The sequence below is a fragment of the Pituophis catenifer genome, unplaced genomic scaffold (assembly GCF_029215685.1).
Source record: "Pituophis catenifer annectens isolate HBS135680 unplaced genomic scaffold, rPitCat1.0.hap2 SCAF_1, whole genome shotgun sequence".
Lineage (NCBI taxonomy): Eukaryota > Metazoa > Chordata > Lepidosauria > Squamata > Colubridae > Pituophis > Pituophis catenifer.
In genome coordinates this window covers 232,853,003-232,875,247 of record NW_027256881.1, presented here as the reverse complement: position 1 = coordinate 232,875,247, position 22,245 = coordinate 232,853,003, and the positions used below count along the sequence as shown (strand labels likewise).

The following is a 22,245-nucleotide window of genomic DNA, read 5'->3' as shown; positions in this document are numbered from 1 at the left end:
GCCAATTGTACTGTTTTTTAAAAAAAATATTTTAAAGAGAGAGCAACAGTCAGCATTTCACCTTTCTGCTGCTGAATCTGGGAGAAAAAATGTTTAGCCTTTCATGGCAGGCACCCAGTAGCTCTGTTTGAAATCGCCACGGAGGGCAAAGAGCCAGGACGGGGTTGGTCATACCTACCAGAGACATACCAGCCAATTGGTAGGGAGGCACATGATGTAACATGGAAAGGAATGAAGAGCAGCCAGAAGACCAGACTGTTCTGATTGTCCTGGCAGAAAAAACAAAACCCGTTTGATGAAAAGTCAGATTCAGGTCACCTTTCCAACAGTCTAAGATTGGACCGAGCATGATTTCATCTGTTCCTGCTCTCCCGGATGGCAAGGTATGCTATATTGCAGTGATTCCATTCTTGTCTTTTTGGGTAGGATAGGATAGGGTGGGACGGGATGGAATAAGAATAGAATAGAATAGAATAGAATAGAATAGAATAGAATAGAATAGAATAGAATAGAATAGAACAGAACAGAACAGAACAGAACAGAACAGAACAGAATAGAATATAGAAAATAAATAGAAAATGGTATGGTATGGTATGGTATGGTATGGTATCGTATCGTATGGAATGGAATGGAATGGAATGGAATGGAATGGAATGGAATAGAATAGAATAGAATAGAATAGAATAGAATAGAATAGAATAGAATAGAATAGAATAGAATAGAATAGAATATAGAAAATAAATAGAAAATGGAATGGAATGGAATGGAATGGAATGGAATAGAATAGAATAGAATAGAATAGAATAGAATAGAATAGAATAGAATAGAATATAGAATGGAATGGAATGGAATGGAATGGAATAGAATATAGAATGGAATGGAATGGAATGGAATAGAATAGAATAGAATAGAATAGAATAGAATAGAATAGAATAGAATAGAATAGAATATAGAAGATAAATAGAAAATGGAATGGAATGGAATGGAATGGAATGGAATAGAATAGAATAGAATAGAATATAGAATGGAATGGAATGGAATGGAATGGAATGGAATGGAATAGAATATAGAATGGAATGGAATGGAATGGAATGGAATGGAATAGAATAGAATAGAATAGAATAGAATAGAATAGAATAGAATAGAATAGAATAGAATAGAATAGAATAGAATAGAATATAGAATGGAATGGAATGGAATGGAATGGAATAGAATATAGAATGGAATGGAATGGAATGGAATAGAATAGAATAGAATAGAATAGAATAGAATAGAATAGAATAGAATAGAATAGAATAGAATAGAATAGAATATAGAAGATAAATAGAAAATGGAATGGAATGGAATGGAATGGAATGGAATAGAATAGAATAGAATAGAATATAGAATGGAATGGAATGGAATGGAATGGAATGGAATGGAATAGAATATAGAATGGAATAGAATAGAATAGAATAGAATAGAATAGAATAGAATAGAATAGAATAGAATAGAATAGAATAGCTTTATTGGCATCTCTCCTCTTTCCTCAAGGCAACTACTGCATTCCATCTCAACTGCAATGCACTTTTTGTGGGCGGGGCCTTTGAAGATATGCTGGAAATGGAAGCTGGCTTGGAATGTGTCAAAATGGATGGTGTGGTATACATGTAGTCCTCGACTTACAATAGTTCACTTAGTGACTGTTCAAAGTTACAACATCACTGAAAAAGTGACTTATGACCATTTTTCACAGTTACAACCATTATAGCACCCCCATGGTCATGTGATCAAAATTCAGATGTTTGGCAACTGACTCATATTTAAGACGGTTGCCATGTCCAGGGATCATGTGATCCCTTTTGCAACTTTCTGATAAGCAAAGTCAATAGGGAATCCAGATTCACTTAACAACTGTGTTACTAATTTAAGAACTGTGGTGATTCACTTAAGAACTGTGGCAAGAAAGATCCTAAAATGGGGCAAAACTCACTTAATGTTCTCACTTAGCAACAGACATTTTGGGCACAATTGTGGTCGTGAGTCGAGGACTACCTGTATTATCTTCATGTTGAAATGGCTGCTCTCTGAGCCCCATTCAAGATCCACATTTGAGTGTATAAAACCTTACATGGAGGACCAATACTTGTGCTGCCTCCTCACACTCTTAAATTCTCAGGCTTGGCCATAGTTAGATGTAACATAAACCGCAAATTCTGTTTTTTTTTCTACAGTGGGGATCACAGAATAAATAGCTGTTGGGGTTGAGGTGCCCCTCCTCTTATTACAGGTTGGGAAGTTAATCGGACCTGCTCTTTTTCATCCAGGGCTTTTAAAATTTTAAAGTCTTTGGAATTTTTGTAGTGTTTAACTAAAACGCTAGAATTGTACTAATTAGTTCCAGAATTTTTAACTATATTATAGGGGTTACAGAAAGAGCTACTGTATGTAGAGACATTGGAGGGGGACATAGAAATCTATAACTGACTAAATAAGAAACATTACTTACAGTTATTAATACCAAAAGCAAAAATGATGCTTTTGCATAATTTGCATAATTTAAAACAAAGATTATTCTGTATCCTTTATTCAACTATTCCCCTGCTTATGGCAAGGTAACCGAACTACGCCTCCACTCTAAAGGGGAAAAAAGGCATGAGCAAACAGGGAATAGCCATGAGGCCAACAGAAATATGATAAGGAAGGGAAGCTCATTTTATTATTTAATTATGTGTCACATTTTTTGCACCACTGTAATCTATTAAGGACTCTTGGTGATTCACAACAATAAAAACATTTACATAATAAAACATCCATGGTACGGATTTAAAACTTCCACAGTAAGTACACAAAATCAATTAAAAACAATAAAACTCTAAAAGCATAAAGTGAAGCCATTGTTCAAAAACAGTATAATATAGATCTTACCGGCAGTGCTACCATCAATTACCCAATGCTTTCCGGAAGAGCTAATTTTCTTTCTCACTGATGTAGCTGCTCTTTATCCCTCACAATTTACAATTCCCTCTTTTGCTCTTCTGCAGGGTATTAAACCTGGAGGTGTTGCCCTCCTCTCTCCTGCTTCGGACCGTTGCTTATCCCCAATTTACAGTCATTAATCAACAACTACTGTTGCACTCTAGCTCATCCAACAATGAATTTGGGGAAAGGGTTCTGGAAGAGAAAAATCCCAAAATTCAAACATGAAGAGTTAGAAAGGTGCAACTTTATTGTCTACTGATCTTAAAGAATATTAACCAATGCATTAGGGGAGCTTCAACCTCAGCTTTATGGGGCCATAGAAGCAAGATAATCTAAGCTCAAAAGCAGCGTAACTCGCAAACTCAGAAGTTCCCAGGTTCAATGTGCAATATCCCACAAACATTTCAATGATGTCCACTTAGAAGACCATGGCAGGATAAAGAGGATCCAACACAGTGAAATTATCCCTTCTACTTGCTCCTACTACACAGGTGGTAGGCTACCTTGGACTCAAGATAATCTAGTGGTGGATTAATATGCAAAACGTGACATGTATTGCTAAATAGTGATGGGGAAATGGGCTTACTGAATCAGACCAGCTGCCTCAGTTTTCAGATCCTGCAGCAGTTACACCACCAATTTATTTTTATTTTTTTTTTAATATATACTTTATTAGTTTTTCCTTTATAAAATATAACAAATCATTAAATCATTCGGAGGTGTAGTGTTTATACATATTTACAAAATATACGTCAGATATACGTCAACTTAACTTCCTTAATGAGTTTCATATTATACATCAGATGTAGTTCGATCTTACATTACTGAAGATAGCCGTATCCTGACATCATGCTTTTATCCTGTTATTTAACCATTCATACCACTTTCCCCATACTTCGAGATATTTTGATTTCTCGTCATTATTTAACTCGTTCGTTAATTTAGACATTTCTGCACACTCTAGGATTTTGTTTGTTAATATTCCCTCTGGTGGTATAGTTTTATCCTTCCAAAATTTCGCATAGACTAATCTGGCCGCTGTTATTATATGAGTTATGAGTTGAATTTTGTCTTTGGTGAGACCATCTCCAATTATACCCAATAAAAATATTTCCGGGGATAAGGCTAATTCCTCTCCAGTTATTTCCCGTACCCAGTTTCGAGTTCTAGACCAAAACCTTTTTGTCTCTGGGCAGGTCCACCACATATGATAGAAAGAGTGGGGAAGGAATGGAGATTTTACAGTATCCTTCCCCTGGAATGCCCACCAAGCCACGGCCACCAAGCCACGGCCACAGAACCAGTAGTAAAAAATTCTGAATCCCACCACTGATTATATTCCAACTTTTCTCAAGCAACAGAATCATAACATACAGCCATTCTTCAGAAGGAACCAATGAGAAGTTTAAAAGGATTGACTAAGACACGAGTGGTCTTTGAATGAGTTTCCCCAAAAGAAAAAGGCTTTTCCAGCTGTTGCAGAAATAAGTGGTTCAGTTTAAATCACAAATGCAACTGCGTTTAAAATTCAGCCTGTTGTGTTCCCTCTTTTATGTTTTACCCCACTTATCTTTTCATACTTTCAACGAGTCCCTGTCTTTAAGAGAAGAACCCAGGTGCAAAGAGGAATCTAAGCAAAACATCTACAAGCATTTCTCCAAAGTTGCATCCTTTCAACCTTAACTAAAACAGGTTTTGGAATGTGAACATTTACTGTGAAGTTGAAGACATCTTCCAGCTGTGTCCTCAAATTTCACCAAATCTTTAGCATTTTGTATATCACTGTACATTCACATATACAGTGATATAACTGGCATTATATCACTAACTGGCATTAGAAAGACTTGCACTGTTCAAAGAATCTCTTGCACAATTACTCAGACTGGAGCAAGAGGGAAGGCCTGCTTCTTCACCATTCAGTTCTAGCGATATGATTTAGGTCCCTTGTATTCTGCTGCTCTTGCCTTCTTCTTCTTCTTCTTCAGAAGGAAAGAGCCCGCTGGTTGCTGCTTGGGCAATGAACAGCAATGTGGCCTATTTCTGTCTCTTTGATGTTTGCCCAGGTTGTCTTTGGTTGTCATGGAGATCTAAGCAGCTGAAATGACATCGTGAGTGGCAGCAGGGGATGTCCCATGGAATGAAAGCTGGTGGCCATAACATGTATGTGTATGTCTCCAGCTTGATAGAAGACTTCTCAGCTTGAAATGGATTGGATTTCAGGGTTGGTCTGCTATTCTGAGTTCTTCAAAGAGTGGCACTTTGCCCTCTGCTCCACCCCTGACTTATCTAGCATTGGTTTTTGAGAATTATAAAGGATGACATCTATCATAGCTGAGATAGCTTAAGACACCCTTTGCACAGACAGAAAGTTAATGAGGTGGGAACTTATACTCTTAGTACTGGAATGTGTGAACTCCAGGTCAACATTCTACTTCTTCTTCTGTGCTGCATACACTATTGCCTTCTTTAATCCAAATAGAAAATTGAAATTTGAGAAACAAATAAATACTACATGGGCTCTTATTCACCCACTGTAGAAATAGGATATCGGGTGGGTGAACGAGCCAATCTTGCAGTCCTGAAAAATATGACTAGTTCTCTGTGAATTCACCCAGATATGTTGGACATTCTTTAGCATGTATTAGATCGAGCTAAGAGGGTCTAAATTCTCCACAATTTCCAATATTCCTTTCCCAATCGTTTGTGAACTGTGGTTGGAGAGAACCCATTGCATAGGCTGTTGTTTAAATGTTGAAAGTCTGAATTTGGCATTTGGTGGGCTAACATTTGGGGCATGAGAGTTTTAGCAATTGAAAAAGCTCACATGATTCTCTTTTAGATTTTCGAGGTTATCATTAAAGCAGTTTCCTTTGAGAGAAACTTTGAGTCTTTCTGTACTTACTGTAGTATGTGTACCAGACTCATATTAATGCCACACAGATCATGTTGTCTAACAACATGATCTTAGCTGTGGCTCATCTCAATTTACAAAGCTTCTCTTTAGTAAGGTGCAGTGCTTGATCTCTATGGAACTGGGACACGGGTATCCCAACAGATGGGAATTGATGTCATGAGCATCATGGTATCATCACGAAAATGATGCAATAATTTGAATCAGTTCTAGAATGTATCTGGTGCAAATCCAATAATCGTATCATGAAGGTATAGCAATTTCTAATAGATACCTATGGCTTGGAGACAGGCTGTTTTCCCATTATCTGGAATTCTTGTCTTACCCTACTGTTTCCTGTTACCTGAATTTAGATTTCTTTAGGAGATTTCATAGTTAAATTTATCACCGGCTATTATTATTTAAACAATAACAACAACTCTGGGCAGTTTACAACAACAAAATACACAGTTAAAGCAGTTAAAATATAATAACAAAACAAAACAGTCTGGACTAAAAAGCAAAGGTAACAATATAAAGACACAACAAATGACCTGGGACCAGAGACAGGTTGTAAGGGCCTTCCAGAATCCCTTGTACCGGGTGGTACAAGCAGTCCTCCTTTAGCAACCACAATTAGGGCCAGTAATTCATTCATTAAGCTAAGCGGTTGCTAAATGAAGTTGCAATGATGCTTATGATCTTACTTCACCTTCTTGCAAAAGTCATAAATCTGAGGATTGGTTGCAAAGGTTTTTCATCATTTTCATATCTGTGAATGGCCACTGTCTGAAGTAGTTACTAAATGAGGGCGAGGAAGAAAATATGGGGCAACCATTTGTCTGAGATGGTATGAGGACTCCTACCTAGGGCAGGGGGGTGGATTAGAAGACCCCCCCCCCAAGATTCCTTACAACCAGAGATGGGCTTCAAAAATTTTAGCAAGGGCTTCTCTGCCCAGTTGCTGGGTGGCGTGGCCATGGTGGACGTGGTCTAGTCGGCCTCCTGCACCACGGCAGGGGGAGGGGGGCATTTTTGCCATCCCCAGGCTCCAGAGCCTTTTCTCGAGCCTCCAGGAGGGCGAAAATGGCCTCCCCAGGCTCCGGAGGCCCTCCCGTTTCCGGCCTTCCTGAACTTCCAGTAGGCCCATTTTTCACCCTCCCTGAGCCTCCACACGCGCCCTGCACTTACCTGCATCTAAAATGGGCCGCATGGGGGCTCCTGGGAGGGGTGGGTGGGGCCAGCCAGGAGTGGGATTTGGGGGTTCTCCGAACTGCACAGACTCTTAGCTAGAGGTTCTCCTGAACCCCTGCGAACCCCCAGCAGCCCATCCCTGCTTACAACCCTATGATTTGATTATTTTTATCCCTACCTATATAGGTGTCTCTGAGGGATGCTGTTCCAGAGGGTGGGGTAGCTAATTTTAGCCTTTCTAATCAATTTCACAATCCTTATTAAAAACTACCCAACTTGGTTTTCTCTTCTTAAAACAACGTTGTGCTTTAAAATTGTTCCACCTCACAGCCTTTGGTGTCAGCAAGCCATTTCTCTGCACTACCACCCATGCAGTGAAAAGGCTGTACATTGCAACCTACAGCCGTGATTGCAGCTGTTGGAGGGAAAATGTTGGCTGCAGTACTATAGTGATGCATCACCCTTGCAGCATTTAGTGGGAATTTACTGTATATGCAGAAAGAATGCCTCCCATCATACCACCAGCTTAGATTTCTTGGAAAACTGCCAAACACATACACACACACACACACACACACACACACACACACACGCCACATATAGTTAGTCTTTGATTTATTACCATAATGGAACCTGCCAATTACGATCATAATTTGTGACAGTCATAAAGCAGATCATCATGTGACTGATCCAGTTTTATGACTTTTGCAGTGGCTGTAAAATGAATGCCACCATAAAGATTGTAAAGTGACTGCCATGGTCATTAAGCAAACATCACAGTCATTAAGTAAAATGATGGTTCACTTGGTCTATAGGACAACTCGCTGCAGCCAATTCGCCACGGCCAACTTACTATGGCCCATTTGCCGTAGGACAACTCGCTGCAGGACAATTCTGTCACATGTAAATGCCTTATTCTATAATATGTAAATAGTATATGAACGGGGTATCAGGGGTTAATTTATTCTTCACTTCTTAATGTATTCATACTTTACCACTCCCACACCTAGCTCCACCCATTGTATATATAAGGAGCTGCACGCACCCATTCCTTGCTTCTATCTGTGAATATTCAGTGAATATAGAATGCCTAATGTAAATAAAAAGAGATATATTTGAACCTTTAACTCTTACTAGATTTATTGAGTCTGATCCTGAAAATATTGCAACAAGCTGGTAGCAGAGGATGGTTAATTGACTCAATAAAAAATTTAAATATGTCTAAGAGAGATAGGCCCAACACCAGGGCATACAGCAAAGAAATGGAAACGGATCAAGAAATAATCGATGAATCCACAAACGCGATTTCGAGAGAATCCGAAGAATACACCACTGAAGAAGAAGAAATAATAAATGAAAATGATGACCGAGAGGAAATCAAAATAGAAAACAACGAACTCAGGTCAGAGATATTAAAACTATTAAAAAGCCAGAAGAATGATGAAAGCCTCATCGCAAACCTCCAAGATATGCTGAAAAACAGCGGAGCAGCGAGAGAGAAGCACATCACTACTGAAAAGCCAAAAGATTCAAAAATAGTGAGTGATATGATTACAGAAAAAAATACTATGAAGAAGAAAAACGGTGATCCCGCGCAAAATTTTGAATGGCAGCCATCTTGGTTTCAACAGACCTCCAGGGTGAGCGAAGCAGAGCCAATCAGAAAACTCGATTCAAAATTTCTGGCGCGAAAAGCATTACTGGACAATGAAAACGAAAAAGAAAAGTCAAACACCTCAGAAGAATCAGAATCGGAAAGTGAAGGTGATTCAACAGATACTCAGATAAAATCAGCAATGAAAACGCTTTTTGCTGCTTTTGGGCCGAAACTAAAAATTACCAAAAAGTCAACTAGAAAGCAAGCAAGCAAGCCAACGCCTCAAAATCTACCCGCTCCCATCCTGACAACGAGAGCACCGACGCCTGAACCCAGAGAGCCCTGCAGATACCGCCCCACGCCACAGACCGATGCAAGCACCAACGCTCTCAAAAGAAGAAAAAGAGCAGCCGCCATCATCAGGACTCCCAAGATCGAGCCAGAAACCGATTCGTCTGAGGAAGAGCAGAACGAGCGAGCCGCAACGACGAGAACCTCTCACAACGACTCCAGGGACGGAATGGACAACGCGCATGCGCAAGACTACGCAGACGGCCCAGGAAGACATGAGTTGCTGAGAGGACCGTGCAGGCTCGTTGCGAGCATTCCCACGCCATTTTGTAATTTCCAGCATTTACGAGACCACGGACTACCTCAGGTTGTAAGTAATGGACCCAATAATGTCGGAAATTTGCCCAGTGACTTCCCAAAGCTGAGGATAGATGGCATTAATTTACAAGAATGGTATCAGCAGCTCCAGGTTGTCTTTATGAAAGAAAACTTACTGTTTTTTATCACTAGTCCCCCAAAAAGACCTTGGACTCTAAAATTAGACTGCTTACACCATAGAGCATTTTTCTTATTAATTTCTAGTGTATCTCCTGCTATGTATCACAGCATTAAGCAAAATCTGACTGTTTCAGAAATTATTCAATGCATGTTCAATTTATTTCACAGTGACAGTGTAGCTACTACCACAAGAATGTCTAAAGATTTCTTTTCCTCTAGGATAAAACCAGGGGTTTCCATAAGTGAACACTTAATATCTTTAAACAAAATAAGAGCTGAACTGCATTTAAGGGGGGAGGTGATTTCAGATCAAACAATGAAAAGTGTTATCATCAACTCACTTGACCCATCATGGGATAATTATATGTCACATTTAGACACAATCAATCTAGGATACTTATCCATAGAAAGTCTATCCAACAAGTTAATAGCTGAAGACAATTCAAGGAGGAATCGCTCTAACAACCACATAGAACACAAACCATATAGAAAAGTAGCTTTTCAAGAAAGATATAATGAAACATTTAGATGCCACAACTGTGGATCCAGGGAACACAATAGAAGAGATTGCCCCAAAATTTCAAAAGAAAGACATAGGTCAGAACACAGAAACAAATACAATTATAGACAGTCTTCCATTGATAGACATAGATATAGAAGCCCACCAAATTACAAAGAGCATAGAGGGGGCAGAGATAATTCAAAGGATAGAAAATCTGGTTCACTGAATGGACTAAATAAACAAGACAACACTAACATACAGCAAACTGAGAACAATAACTGGCTTATTGATTCTGGAGCAACTAATCACACCACTAATAACAAAAGTATATTATCTTCATTTGTAGAAGATAAATTTGTAATAAAGGTAGCTAACCAAGAAAAGGTTCAAGTATTAGGTAGAGGGAATGTAAGCTTACCTGGCCTAGGAAAAATAGAGGGGGTATTACTAATACCTGAAATACCTCATAACATACTAAGTGCCATAAAACTAAGCAGAGATTCTGATATTAATATTGTTTTTTCAAAAGGAAAAGCGACCTTGGAGAAAAATAAAATAGATATAGGTACAGTAATGATTAAAGGAGGCCTACCTTATTTAATAACAAAGGAAAAATGGTTACACAACATTGATTCAAATATGGAAGATTGTATTGAACTAGATGATGGAAACATTAGCAACAGTGACAATGATGAATGTAAAGTAGCTCATGATCACAAGGATGCACATAATGAAAAAAAACCAAAAATAGGTAAGCCAATTCATGATGAGTGTGCTCATATTTTGCACAGGAAATTAGGACATGCCAGTTTTCCTGTAGTACAAAAAATGACTGAACACGCAGAAGGTGTTAAAATAAAAAATTGTGAAAACTATTTGGAATGCTCAGTATGTAAATCTACAAAACTAAAAACTAGCCCCAGGCCTAGAAAATCAACTAGGTCAACCAACAAAATTTTTGATTTAGTACACATGGATTTGGTTGGTCCACTAACTCCATCAATCACTTATAGAAAACGTTATTTCTTAACCATAGTGGACGATTATAGTCGCTATGGATTTGTTTATACATTAAAACACAAAGATGAAACTTTTCAGAAATTTAAAGAATTTTATAAACGCGTAGAAACACAACACAATATCAAAATAAAACAAATCATGACAGATAGGGGATGTGAATTCATGTCTAAGGAATTCTCCCAATGGCTGAAGGACAAAGGAATGTTACATTACACATCTAGCCCATTTTCTGCGTTTCAGAACGGAATTGTAGAGAGGAAGAGCTCAACATTACAAACCATGATTAGATGCACATTGGAAGATGCTGGCTTAAGCAAACAATTCTGGTCAGAAGCCCTACATTATTCCAATTACACACAGAATAGAACCTGGTCCAGCATTGTAAATAAGACACCATATGAAGTGATGTATAATAGGAAACCAAAATTAGCACACATGCACATATTTGGAGTCACTGCAGACGTACACATACCTAAACAATTAAGAAGAAAGGGAGAAAATGTGTCTAGAAGACTCAGATTTATGGGATATGAGACAGGCACAAAAGGATACAGATTCATTGATAATAATAACAAATTTATAGTTTCCAGAACAGCTGTGTTCCATGAACAGGCCAACTGGTGTAGAATACATCTTAATGAAATATTCCCAAGTAACAACAAAGATACAAAATTCCAAGAGAAAGGGACTATAGAAAAGCAAAATGACAACAAACATAGAAACAAAACCAAAACATGGACAAATAGTCAACACAAAATAAAGACAGACACACTAACAAAAAAGGAAGCAAGATATTTGCATGATAATAATAGTAAACCTGAAAAAACAATTAGAAACACCAGAAATCAAATGCCAAATAAATACAAGGATTATATAATGCATATGGATGGAGAATCAACGACACCTAATACATATGAAGAAGTGTTAAAACTTCCTCGTAAAGAAAAAGAAAAATGGGAATTAGCAATGAAAAAAGAGATGGAAAGTTTACAAGGATTAAACGTATTTACACCTGCAATTGCACCAAAGGACAAAACCATTATTGGTACTAGGTGGATATATAAAATTAAAAATTTAGAGGGAGGCAATACTCTATACAAAGCTAGATTAGTTGCACAGGGTTATGCACAGAAATATCCGGAGGACTATACTGACACGTATTCTCCCACAGTAAGAACTGAGAGTGTCAAAACAGCTCTAGTAGTAGCATCAGCACTCAATCTCGATGTATTCCAATATGACATACAGACTGCGTATCTACACGCAAAACTAGATAAGGAAATATATGTAAGAGCACCTCACAGTCAATACACAAACAAGGATGAGACTTGGTTATTAAACAAGAGTTTATACGGGTTAAAACAATCTGGTAAACGATGGTATGATTGTTTAGTAAAAGTACTTAAAACTATGGATTTCAATGCTACTACTGCTGATAACTGTTTCTTTGTTAAAAAAGGTAATGATTACATAGAATTTGTATTGATCTATGTGGATGACATTTTGTACATAGGTAAACATAAAGAAAGAAGAGAAACATTTGTAACTAAGCTAAATGAACATTTCTCATTGAAATCGTTAGGCAAAGTAAATAAGTATCTTGGTGTCCAAATTAATAAGACTAAAAGAGGATTCAAACTTACTCAGAGAGATAAGATCATAGAGCTCTTGAACAAATGCAATCTAAGTGATGCCAAACCCTGTGACACTCCTATGCAGACTGACTTCCTAAGAAATGCTGATGAATCATCCCCTGAATTCAAAGATAACACGTTCTATAGATCAATCATAGGTTCACTTCTTTACATTTCTAATTGGACAAGACCTGATATCGCTTTACCCCTCAATTTATTGTCCAGACATGTCAGCAAACCAACAATGTACCATTGGGAAGCTGTTAAAAGGATATTAAGATATTTAAAAAATACCTTAGATTTTTGTTTGATATTAGAACCTAATAATGTTAAGGAACCAAACCTCACATGTTACGCAGATGCGGATTGGGCTGGAGACACTTCATGCAGAAAAAGTACATCCGGTTATGTATTCCTCCTAAATGATTGTCCAGTTTACTGGTACACTGGCAAACAAGACTTAGTGGCCACTTCAACGACAGAAGCAGAATATGTTTGTTTATCTAAAGCAGCAAATAACTTTGTATGGTTTAATGATTTAATTTCTGATGTTTGGAAAAAACCTGCCTTACCTTTTGTCATGCATGAAGACAATAAAGCGGCTATCGAAATATCTAGATCTGACGCCATTGGACAAAGGTCCAGACATATAGACATAAAATTTAAACATGTGAGACAATTATCTCAGGATGGATTTATTAAAGCAGTGCATTGTGAGACATCAGAACAATTAGCTGACATATTGACAAAGCCTTTACCTTCTAAGCAGCATAAATACTTGACTTCCAAGTTATATGTTTTGTATTGTCCTGAATCTGAATGTAATTGGTGTAGCATACCGAATCGGCATTTAGAGGGGGATTTGTCACATGTAAATGCCTTATTCTGTAATATGTAAATAGTATATGAACGGGGTATCAGGGGTTAATTTATTCTTCACTTCTTAATGTATTCATACTTTACCACTCCCACACCTAGCTCCACCCATTGTATATATAAGGAGCTGCACGCACCCATTCCTTGCTTCTATCTGTGAATATTCAGTGAATATAGAATGCCTAATGTAAATAAAAAGAGATATATTTGAACCTTTAACTCTTACTAGATTTATTGAGTCTGATCCTGAAAATATTGCAACAAATTCAACATTGTTTCATTCAGGTACATTTATCATTGGTGACCATGTTTTCGTCAAAATTATTGCAATTCTTGCATTTCTGGATTGACTTCATATTATTATTATTGGCCACGGTTCTGTTGAAATTAATTTAACTTTTGTATGGTGGTTCAGTGGCGAGTTGTCCAGCTGCAAATTCCCACGGCAAGTTGGCTGTGGTGAATTGTCCCCTTCCGTGGTTTAATTATGAGACGTTTTTGCCGAAAACTGGAAGTAAATACTGGTTTTCAGCAAAAATGCTGTGAATCACAATCAAATGACCATAGGGTACTGCAAACAGCTGTAAATGTGGGCAGGTTGTTGAGTGCTCAAAATGCAGTTACCTGACCACAGGGAGTGGCGGTGCATGGATTGTCATTGGAACTTTTCAGAATTGGATTTTGGGGAAGAGGCTTCTCATGGCCTTCAGAAGTGGACAGGATGCTTTACAAAATGACCTTATCCTGTAACAACTACTCTCACTTACTCATTGCGGTGGGGAAACAGGAGGGTTGCAAAAAGATTTGCAAAATTTAAATGCTGCATTTTGACGTTGGGACTGTGTGGGGAAGGGAGGGGTATCTTGAGAAGGAACAATGGAAATGTTGGAATATATGCTGTTTACAATGTCTCCTCCCTGGGCCACATGTTCTGATTATTGATTTTTCCTCGCAATATAAATTATCAGTCTTTGCTTGCTTGTGCCAGTAAAGTATCTAAAATCAAAGTTAGATTGATATGAAGAACAAGCAGAACTGTCAGTTTCCTAGAATTTACCATTAGGAAAAATTATTGTTGCAACAGCAGCTCCCCCAAGTGGGCACTAGAGCCAGCCTCAGGGAAAAGGAAGCAATTTTTTATTTTTATTTAATTTGTTATATTTTTTTAAACCACCTAAAAGACAAGTTATTGGGAAAATGATTTCTTAAACAGCTTTCAGAATATCTTTTGCTTTGCAGTTCCCTTGATCCGAAACCAAATGTATCTCTCATTTACCACCTTCCCAAAGTTGCCACAGAATTGTAATTTTTAATGTGATCAAATGAGAAAATGAATTAACATGCAGGGGGCCATCATGCTATATTTTATGAATTAAAATTAAATTGAAGTTGCTTCATTAATCCACATTTAGTTTTTGGAAGCATCTTTCCTATGTATGTGTCTGCTGCTGCATAGGTTACTTTTTTCATGGACTGAAGAAAACATATGCAGATCCAGGGGTGAAATACTCCCGGTTCGGACCGGATCACTCGATCCGGTAGTGATGATGGCAGGTGGTTCGGAGAACCAGTAGCAAAAATCCCTGCCCATCCCCCATGCCCAGCTGAGCTGCGCGATCATCAGAGGCTTTTTTTTTTTACTTTTAAAAGCATTTTTTCTTCAGCCGAAAAATGCTTTTAAAAGTTTAAAAAAAAAAAAGCCTCTGATGATCGCGTGGCTCAGCTGGGATTGTCAGAACATTTTAAAAGCATTTTTTCTAGAGGTTGTAGTTAAAATGCTTTTAAAAGCCTCTGATGATCCCAGCTGAGTTGCCTGATCGTCAGAGGTTTTTAAAAGCATTTTTTTACAACCTCTTCGGCCAAAGAGGTTGTAGAAAAATGCTTTTAAAAGTTAAAAAAAAAAAAAGTTGGCTATGCCCACCCAGTCATAATACCCCCCCCCTCACCAAGCCATGCCCACAGAACCAGTAGTAACAAATTTTACATTTCACCACTGTGCAGATCCTAGATCAAGATCTATCTATTTTCCAAAGCACCCGAAGGCCAGACAAGGAATAATGGATGGAAACTGATCAAGGAGAGATTCAACCTAGAAATAAGAAGAAATTTTCTGACCGTGAGAACAATCAACCAATGGAACATAGTTGCCTTCGGAAGTTGTGGGAGCTTCATCACTGGAAGCTTTCAAGAAGAGACTGGACTGCCATCTATCAGAAATGGTGTAGGGTCTCCTCCTTGGGCAGGGGGTTGGACTAGATGACCTACAAGGTCCCTTCCAACTCTATTAATCTGTTAAAGATATATATTGTTAAGAATTAAAATTTCCAAAAACTAATCTGGTATCCCTATATTCTGCTCAGGTCTATAAATCAGCTGCCATGCAGTGGTACTGACAATATGATTTGAATCATTTTCTTTTGCCCTTACTGCTGCTGCTACTGGTTTGAGCATGCAAATCCCAAAGCGATGGAGAAACATCATGTACCCTCTTTTTAATGGGGGAGGGCTAGGAGATCTGATCTGCAAGAATCCAGTTAGCCACTAGATGGCAGCAGAGTTAGACATTTCAGTAGCTTTAGCCCTACACAAGATTCAGTACATGGTTTCTTCTTTTGACCATTTTTTCCACTTGCTTAAAAAAGCCACTTCCTTCCCACAGTAAGTGTTCTTTCAAAGCTTATGGTTCTCTCTGCTGTTCTTGCACACAATGAACTTGCAAACCATACACACAATTTCTAAATCAAATTGTTATCAAGAAGGTTACATGGGGTCTGGTTCATTAGTCTGAGAGCTGCAATACTGAGACCTTCTTTACATTTACACAAATGTCCTTTGTTAGGTTGGGTGAATGAGGACGCAGCAAGCCAGGCAGTGAGTGACAACAGCTCTTTATTGTAGGGTGAGAACCCAGCAACTGACCAGGGGAAACAGCTCCCTTTATACACCTTGCAGCTGTGGTGGTCAGTCAATCAGCTGACGGTCAGTTAATTCAAACTGCCCGCCCCAATCTACATACATAACATTCCTCCCCTCCCAGAAGTCACTTGGGGTGGACATTAGCATACAAAGTCTGTCAGGTGACCAGGGCATGTCTGCACCCTAGTTGACCTGCGCAGTTCAGTCGGAGGTGTGGCGTCGAGCAGGTCGGAGGAACTCCCTGTTTCTCCCTGCTCCGCCAATGGAACCTCCAACAATTCGTTATGGGCGGCGACTTCTGCGGCTAGTCGATCTTCCGTGATGGGGCGGCGCTGGATTTCGGGTTTGAGTTAGGTCGAGAGTTCTGTTGGTAGCTAGGGAACAGTTCGTCGAAGATGTCTTCTGTTTCGGCGGCCAAACACTTCCGTAACTGATTAATGTGTCTGTGCCAAATCCTCCCATCTCCCACGTCTACTCTATATGACTTGGGCCCAGTTACCTCCATGATTGTCCCGGTTTCCCAGAGGGGCCCATTTCCGTAATTTCTAGCGAATACTGGTGTTCCTATTGTGAACTCCCTACGTCTTTTCTCTGCCCCTCTGAAATTATCAGGGGAATAAGTGGGGTGTAGCCTGTCTAGGACTCCTCGGAGCTTCCTCCCCATCAGGAGTTCTGCCGGGCTCCTGCCTATGGCAGTGCATGGTGTGGCATGTTGGGCCATTAAGAATTTATCTATCCTCTCCTGCCAGTCCCCGGGGCCTAGGCGTGAGATGGTTTCCTTAGCCATTCTCACAAATCTCTCCGCCAATCCATTGCTAGCCGGATGAAACGGGGCGGATAGCACGTCTGATCCCCAACTCTGCTAGGTATCCCTCAAACTGCGTGGCCATGAATTGGGGCCCGTTATCTGAGACTAAGGTGTCCGGTAGGCCATGGGTGGCAAACAACTGCCTTAGCTCCGTAATGACGGCATCAGTGATAGTGGTTTTCATGAGTCTGATCTCCAACCAGATCAGAGAAAACATCCACAACGACCATAAATACCTGCCAATGGAATGGGCCGGCAAAGTCTATATGTATCCTAGACCAGGGACCCTGGGGTCATTCCCATTCCCTAACCGGTGCTGTGGGGGGGGTCTGGCCTAGACTCCTGGCAGGGTTGGCACTTCCCCACCCACTCAGTGATGTCTTTATCCATTAGGGGCCACCATACATAACTCCTATCTAACCCCTTCATCCTCACAATCCTGGGGTGCCCCTCATGCAATAGATTTAAAACTTTTTCCCTTAGGCACAAGGGAACAATAACCTGATCGCCCCACAAAAGACAACCCCCTTGCATTGTCAGTTCGCCCTTTTTGTTAGCGAAGTGTTTGAATTCCCCACTCTCAGTCTTTTCCGGCCACCCCCTGGTGACCCAATTCGTAACTTTCCTAATCACGTGGTCTCTGGTTGAGGCCCTTGCCACCTCTGCTGAAGTGATGGGCCCCAAGTCCAAGATGTCAATCAGCAGGACTGGAACTCCAGGTGTGGGGTCCTCTATCCTGTCCGGTAACGGGCAATGGCTGAGGGCATGGGCGTTGCCCATGCTCACCCCTGGTCGATGTACCAGGCGATAGGAGTATGCTGCCAGGAAGATGGCCCAGCGTGTCATCCTGGGAGATAGGGCTGCCGGGATGGGTAGATCCCCTGTGATGAGACCCAAGAGGGGGTGATGGTCTGTTATGAGTTTTAAGTCTCTGCCGAACAGGTATTCGTGGAACTTCTTGACTCCCGAGACAGCTGCCAGGGCCTCTTTGTCAAGTTGACTGTAGTTCCGTTCGGCACTTGAAAGAGTCCGGGAGTAGTAGGCGATGGGTGCCTCTAGACCATTCGGTAGTCTATGGCTCAGGACGGCCCCCACGCCGAAGGGGGATGCATCACAGACTAGCACTAAGGGAAGCGTAGAATTGTACTGGATTAGGAAACTCTTGGCCGACAGGAGTTTCTTTATGGCAGCAAACACGGTAGCCTCAGCCTTCCCCCAAACCCATTTGGACTTTCTGGCCAACAGTCTGTGCAGGGGCTCCGCTACTGTTGCCTTGTCCCTTAAAAAAATTGCGTAAAAGTTCAATAGTCCCAAGAACGCTTGTAGGTCCGCCTTATCTTTGGGGGTGGGAGCCTCTCGGATCGCCCTAACCTTGCTTTTAGTGGGGTGTATGCCGGTTCCGTTTACCCGGTACCCCAAGAATTCCACAGAAGGGACTGCGATCATGCACTTGTTACGTTTGACCCTGAGTCCTGCACTTCTGAACTTCTCTAGTACGTGTCTTAGTCTCTCCCCTAGTTGCTGTTCGTCTTCTGCAGTGACGAGCACGTCATCAAAATACGGGACCATCCCAGGGATCCCTTGTAACAGTCGCTCCATGGTGCTCTGGAATAGTCCTGGAGCTATGCTGACTCCGAATTGGAGTCTGGTACACTTGAAGGCACCTCTATGCATTACTATAGTTTGTGTCTCCGCGGTAGCGCCATCTACCGGCAGCTGCTGGTATGCCTGCGCAAGATCGAGTTTAGTGAAGATCTTGCCTGGCCATAGGGAATGCAGAAGGTGGTGTACGATCGGAACCGGATAGGCACTCTGCTGCAGGGCCTTGTTGATCGTATACTTATAGTCTGCGCAGATGCACACAGACCCATCCGGCTTAACGGGGGTCACAATTGGGGTCTCCCACTGAGCATGATCGACTGGCACTAACACCCCCTGCTTAATCAATTTGTCCAATTCCACATCGATCTTGGGCTTTAGGGCGAAAGGTACCCTCCTTGGTTTCAGCCTGATGGGGGCAATGTTGGGGTCGAGGTTGAATGAAATAGGGGTCCCCACATACTTGCTGAGCCGCTCGTCGAACACGTCCTGGAACTCCTGCATCAGGTCGTCCTTCAGGGTGCTTCGCACGTTGCGGACTCCGGTGAATCCCATGCCCAGGGCTCTGAACCAGTCCATGCCCAGGAGACTTGGGAGCTTTCCGCTGACCACGGTGAGGGGAAGCTTCTCCCAGAATTCCCCGTACTCCACCTGGAACTCGCCGATTCCTTCCACGGGGATACGGTTCCCCTGGTAATCACACAGGCCCAGACGCTGGTGCTGTAGTTGCCGTCTCTGGATGCTGGGGACAGCCTTCTTTAGCTTGTCCCAGGACATGATGGTAATTGGGAATCCGGTGTCGATCTCCATTACGCACTCCTGCCCCTTGATGTCGACCGTCGTGTAGGTCTTCTCCCCGGGGGACGTGCAGGTCCGGCCGATTCGGATGGTGCAGGCCTCAAGATCCTCAGATTTCGCACTCTTCCTGTAGCCGCCCTTCGGGTTGGTTCTCGTCCGCTGCGCCGTCTCTGATTGGCTCGCGTTGCTCCACGGCTTGTAATGGGGGTTCTGCTTGGCTCTGCAGACTCTGGCGATGTGCCCCTTCCGCTCGCATTGCTGGCAAATTGCGTCTCGGAACTTGCAGGTCTGGCGCGGATGGGGTCCCCCACAACTCGCACAGGCATTTCGCTGGCCTCGCCAGTCCTGCCGGTACTGTTCGGTCCGGCAGACCTCCTTGTCCAACTCTCCCTCGCTTCCCGTGCCAATAGTTTCCTGGTGAACCGGGGCTGACTTCTGTGCCGTTCTGCTCTGCGTCGTCCCCTGTAGTCTCTCAGCTGCCTTGGATGAGGATTCGTGAGCCCTCGCCTCATCCAGTGTGATGTGTAGCGTGAGATTCGTTTTTGCGAGCAACCACCTCTGCAAGCGAATATCTCTCACTCCGCAGATTAGTTGCTCTAGCAGCATCTCATCGAGGTCTCTGTACTCACACTGGTTGGCGGCCTTGCGCAGGGCAGCAACGTACTCGCTGATCAATTCTCCCTCGTGCTGCAGCCTTTGCTGCAAGTCGAACAGTTGGACGTACTTCGATGGCGTTGGGGCATAGTGGTCCTTCAGCAATGTCTGAAGTGTCTGCCACGAGATGGTGTGGACTGAGTTTGGTTCCGACAGGGCCTCTGCCATATCGAACACCTTGGGTCCACAATGGCTCAGGAACAGGGCTTTCTTCCGTACATCGGGTAGCCCCTGTAGGTCGCTGGCCACCAGGAAACATTCGAAGCGGGACATGTAGGATCCCCACTTTTCTTCCGCTGGATTGAAAGGTGCTGGCGGCACGTAGGTAGACATCGTTGGTAGATTCTCCAAGTGCTCCGCTCGCTCGCCTGGCTGTATTCGGGTTTGCAGCTCTCTCGTCAGCTTGTGGCTTCAGCTCTTTCCGTGGCTTCTGGCCTCAAAATCCCACCTTCATCACCAATGTTAGATTGGGTGAATGAGGATGCAGCAAGCCAGGCAGTGAGTGACAACAGCTCTTTATTGTAGGATGAGAACCCAGCAACTGACCAGGGGAAACAGCTCCCTTTATATACCTTGCAGCTGTGGTGGTCAGCCGATCAGCTGACGGTCAGTTAATTCAAACTGCCTGCCCAAATCTACATACATAACATCCTTAGTGAGTCAGAAATGAAGAGAATTATGATATACCATTCAACATATATTTATTAAATTAAAAAAAAATATTACTGCAAAACTTTCCTGTGAAATAGTGCCATTTCCCTTGTGCCGCATAGCTGCCGGTGTTTCTCATTAACCAGAACACCAATATTAAGCTTAATTACTGGATTGATATGGTAGATAATATTTTTTCAAGATCATATCCATCAATAATTATGTTATGCTGATGACGCTACTCTGAAAGTTGAAAATGCAAATGATGTCCGCACTTTAATAAAGTCAAGGAGCACAGTGGAAAAAAAATTGATTAATTGTAAGATTAATTATAAAGAAGATCAAAATAATGACAGAGCAGCAACAGAATTGCATTTTGAAGTGATTATCAATAGTAAAGGAAGCAGAAGTCAGAAATATGCCATAGACTTGCCTACTGGAAACAATATTCAGATGTTGTGATATTGTGAAAAAAGATTTATGCAGGCAATAGTTGTCCTTATGGCTCTCTAACAAAGCAAAATTTGGATTATGAATATGCAAGATAGAAAGATACTTTTGAACTTTGATGTTGGAGATTCCTGAGAATAGGATGGCCTTCCAAAACAAACAAAAGAATCAGAGATAATTCAGAATGAGGCTGAAATTATTTGTCTTCTACAGAGGGCTGTCTCTGAAAGTCTTCTGACAGCAAGTGGCATTCTAGCTAGTAGGCCCACATCCTGTGGTAAAATCCTTTTCAATCCATACTGGTACTAACCGGGGACAGATTTGGGGGGACTATTTTAATATTCCAAGCTCCATTTGAATAGAGTTTGATACTTTAGGCTCGGTTGACTGTGAATGGAGAGGAAGGTAAATTCCATGGATCTATTGGAAGAAATATCCTTCTGGGTTCAGTTCCAAGTGAGGAGAAAGACACTGGAAACATGGTGGCTGCTTGAAAAGATGATTTTAATGGTGGACAGGATCACATGCCTTGAAGATCTTGGGCGAAGAAAAAAAGGAAAGAGATGCTGATAGTACCTGGGTTTTATGCCCTCTCTGGGCTTTTGAATTTGAGTTTTTGTATTCTGATTGGTTGTCAGACTCCCATGGGGCCATGCAGGGGTAACTTTGTGGGTTGTCTATTTGAGTCTCAGGCTTGGTTGACTCTTGCTGGGTGATGATGTAATGAAAGGGCTTTTGGCAATTCCTACTATGGCTCTGTCTGAAGGAGGTAGATCTTTGTTATGTGAAATAGACTGGCCCAGGCTTTAATGGTCCATTGACAAAGAGGGGGTGGTGGTGAGTTTCTGCCTCCCTTTTAGGGAAAATATTCTGCCCTTTTAATATTTCCTAAAATATCTTATTTTC

The 22,245-nt window shown here is 41.3% G+C and overlaps 1 protein-coding gene across 1 annotated transcript in view; it reads left to right on the top strand.

Moving 5' to 3' along the window:
- Positions 1-274: 274 nt before the first annotated feature.
- The window catches only part of DNPEP (aspartyl aminopeptidase), a 48,654-nt gene continuing 26,683 nt past the window's right edge, over positions 275-22,245 (top strand). The window contains exon 1 of the mRNA XM_070956610.1: positions 275-383. Coding sequence (XP_070812711.1) covers positions 348-383 — 36 coding nt within the window. The 5' untranslated portion in view covers positions 275-347. The remainder of the gene's footprint in view (positions 384-22,245) is intronic.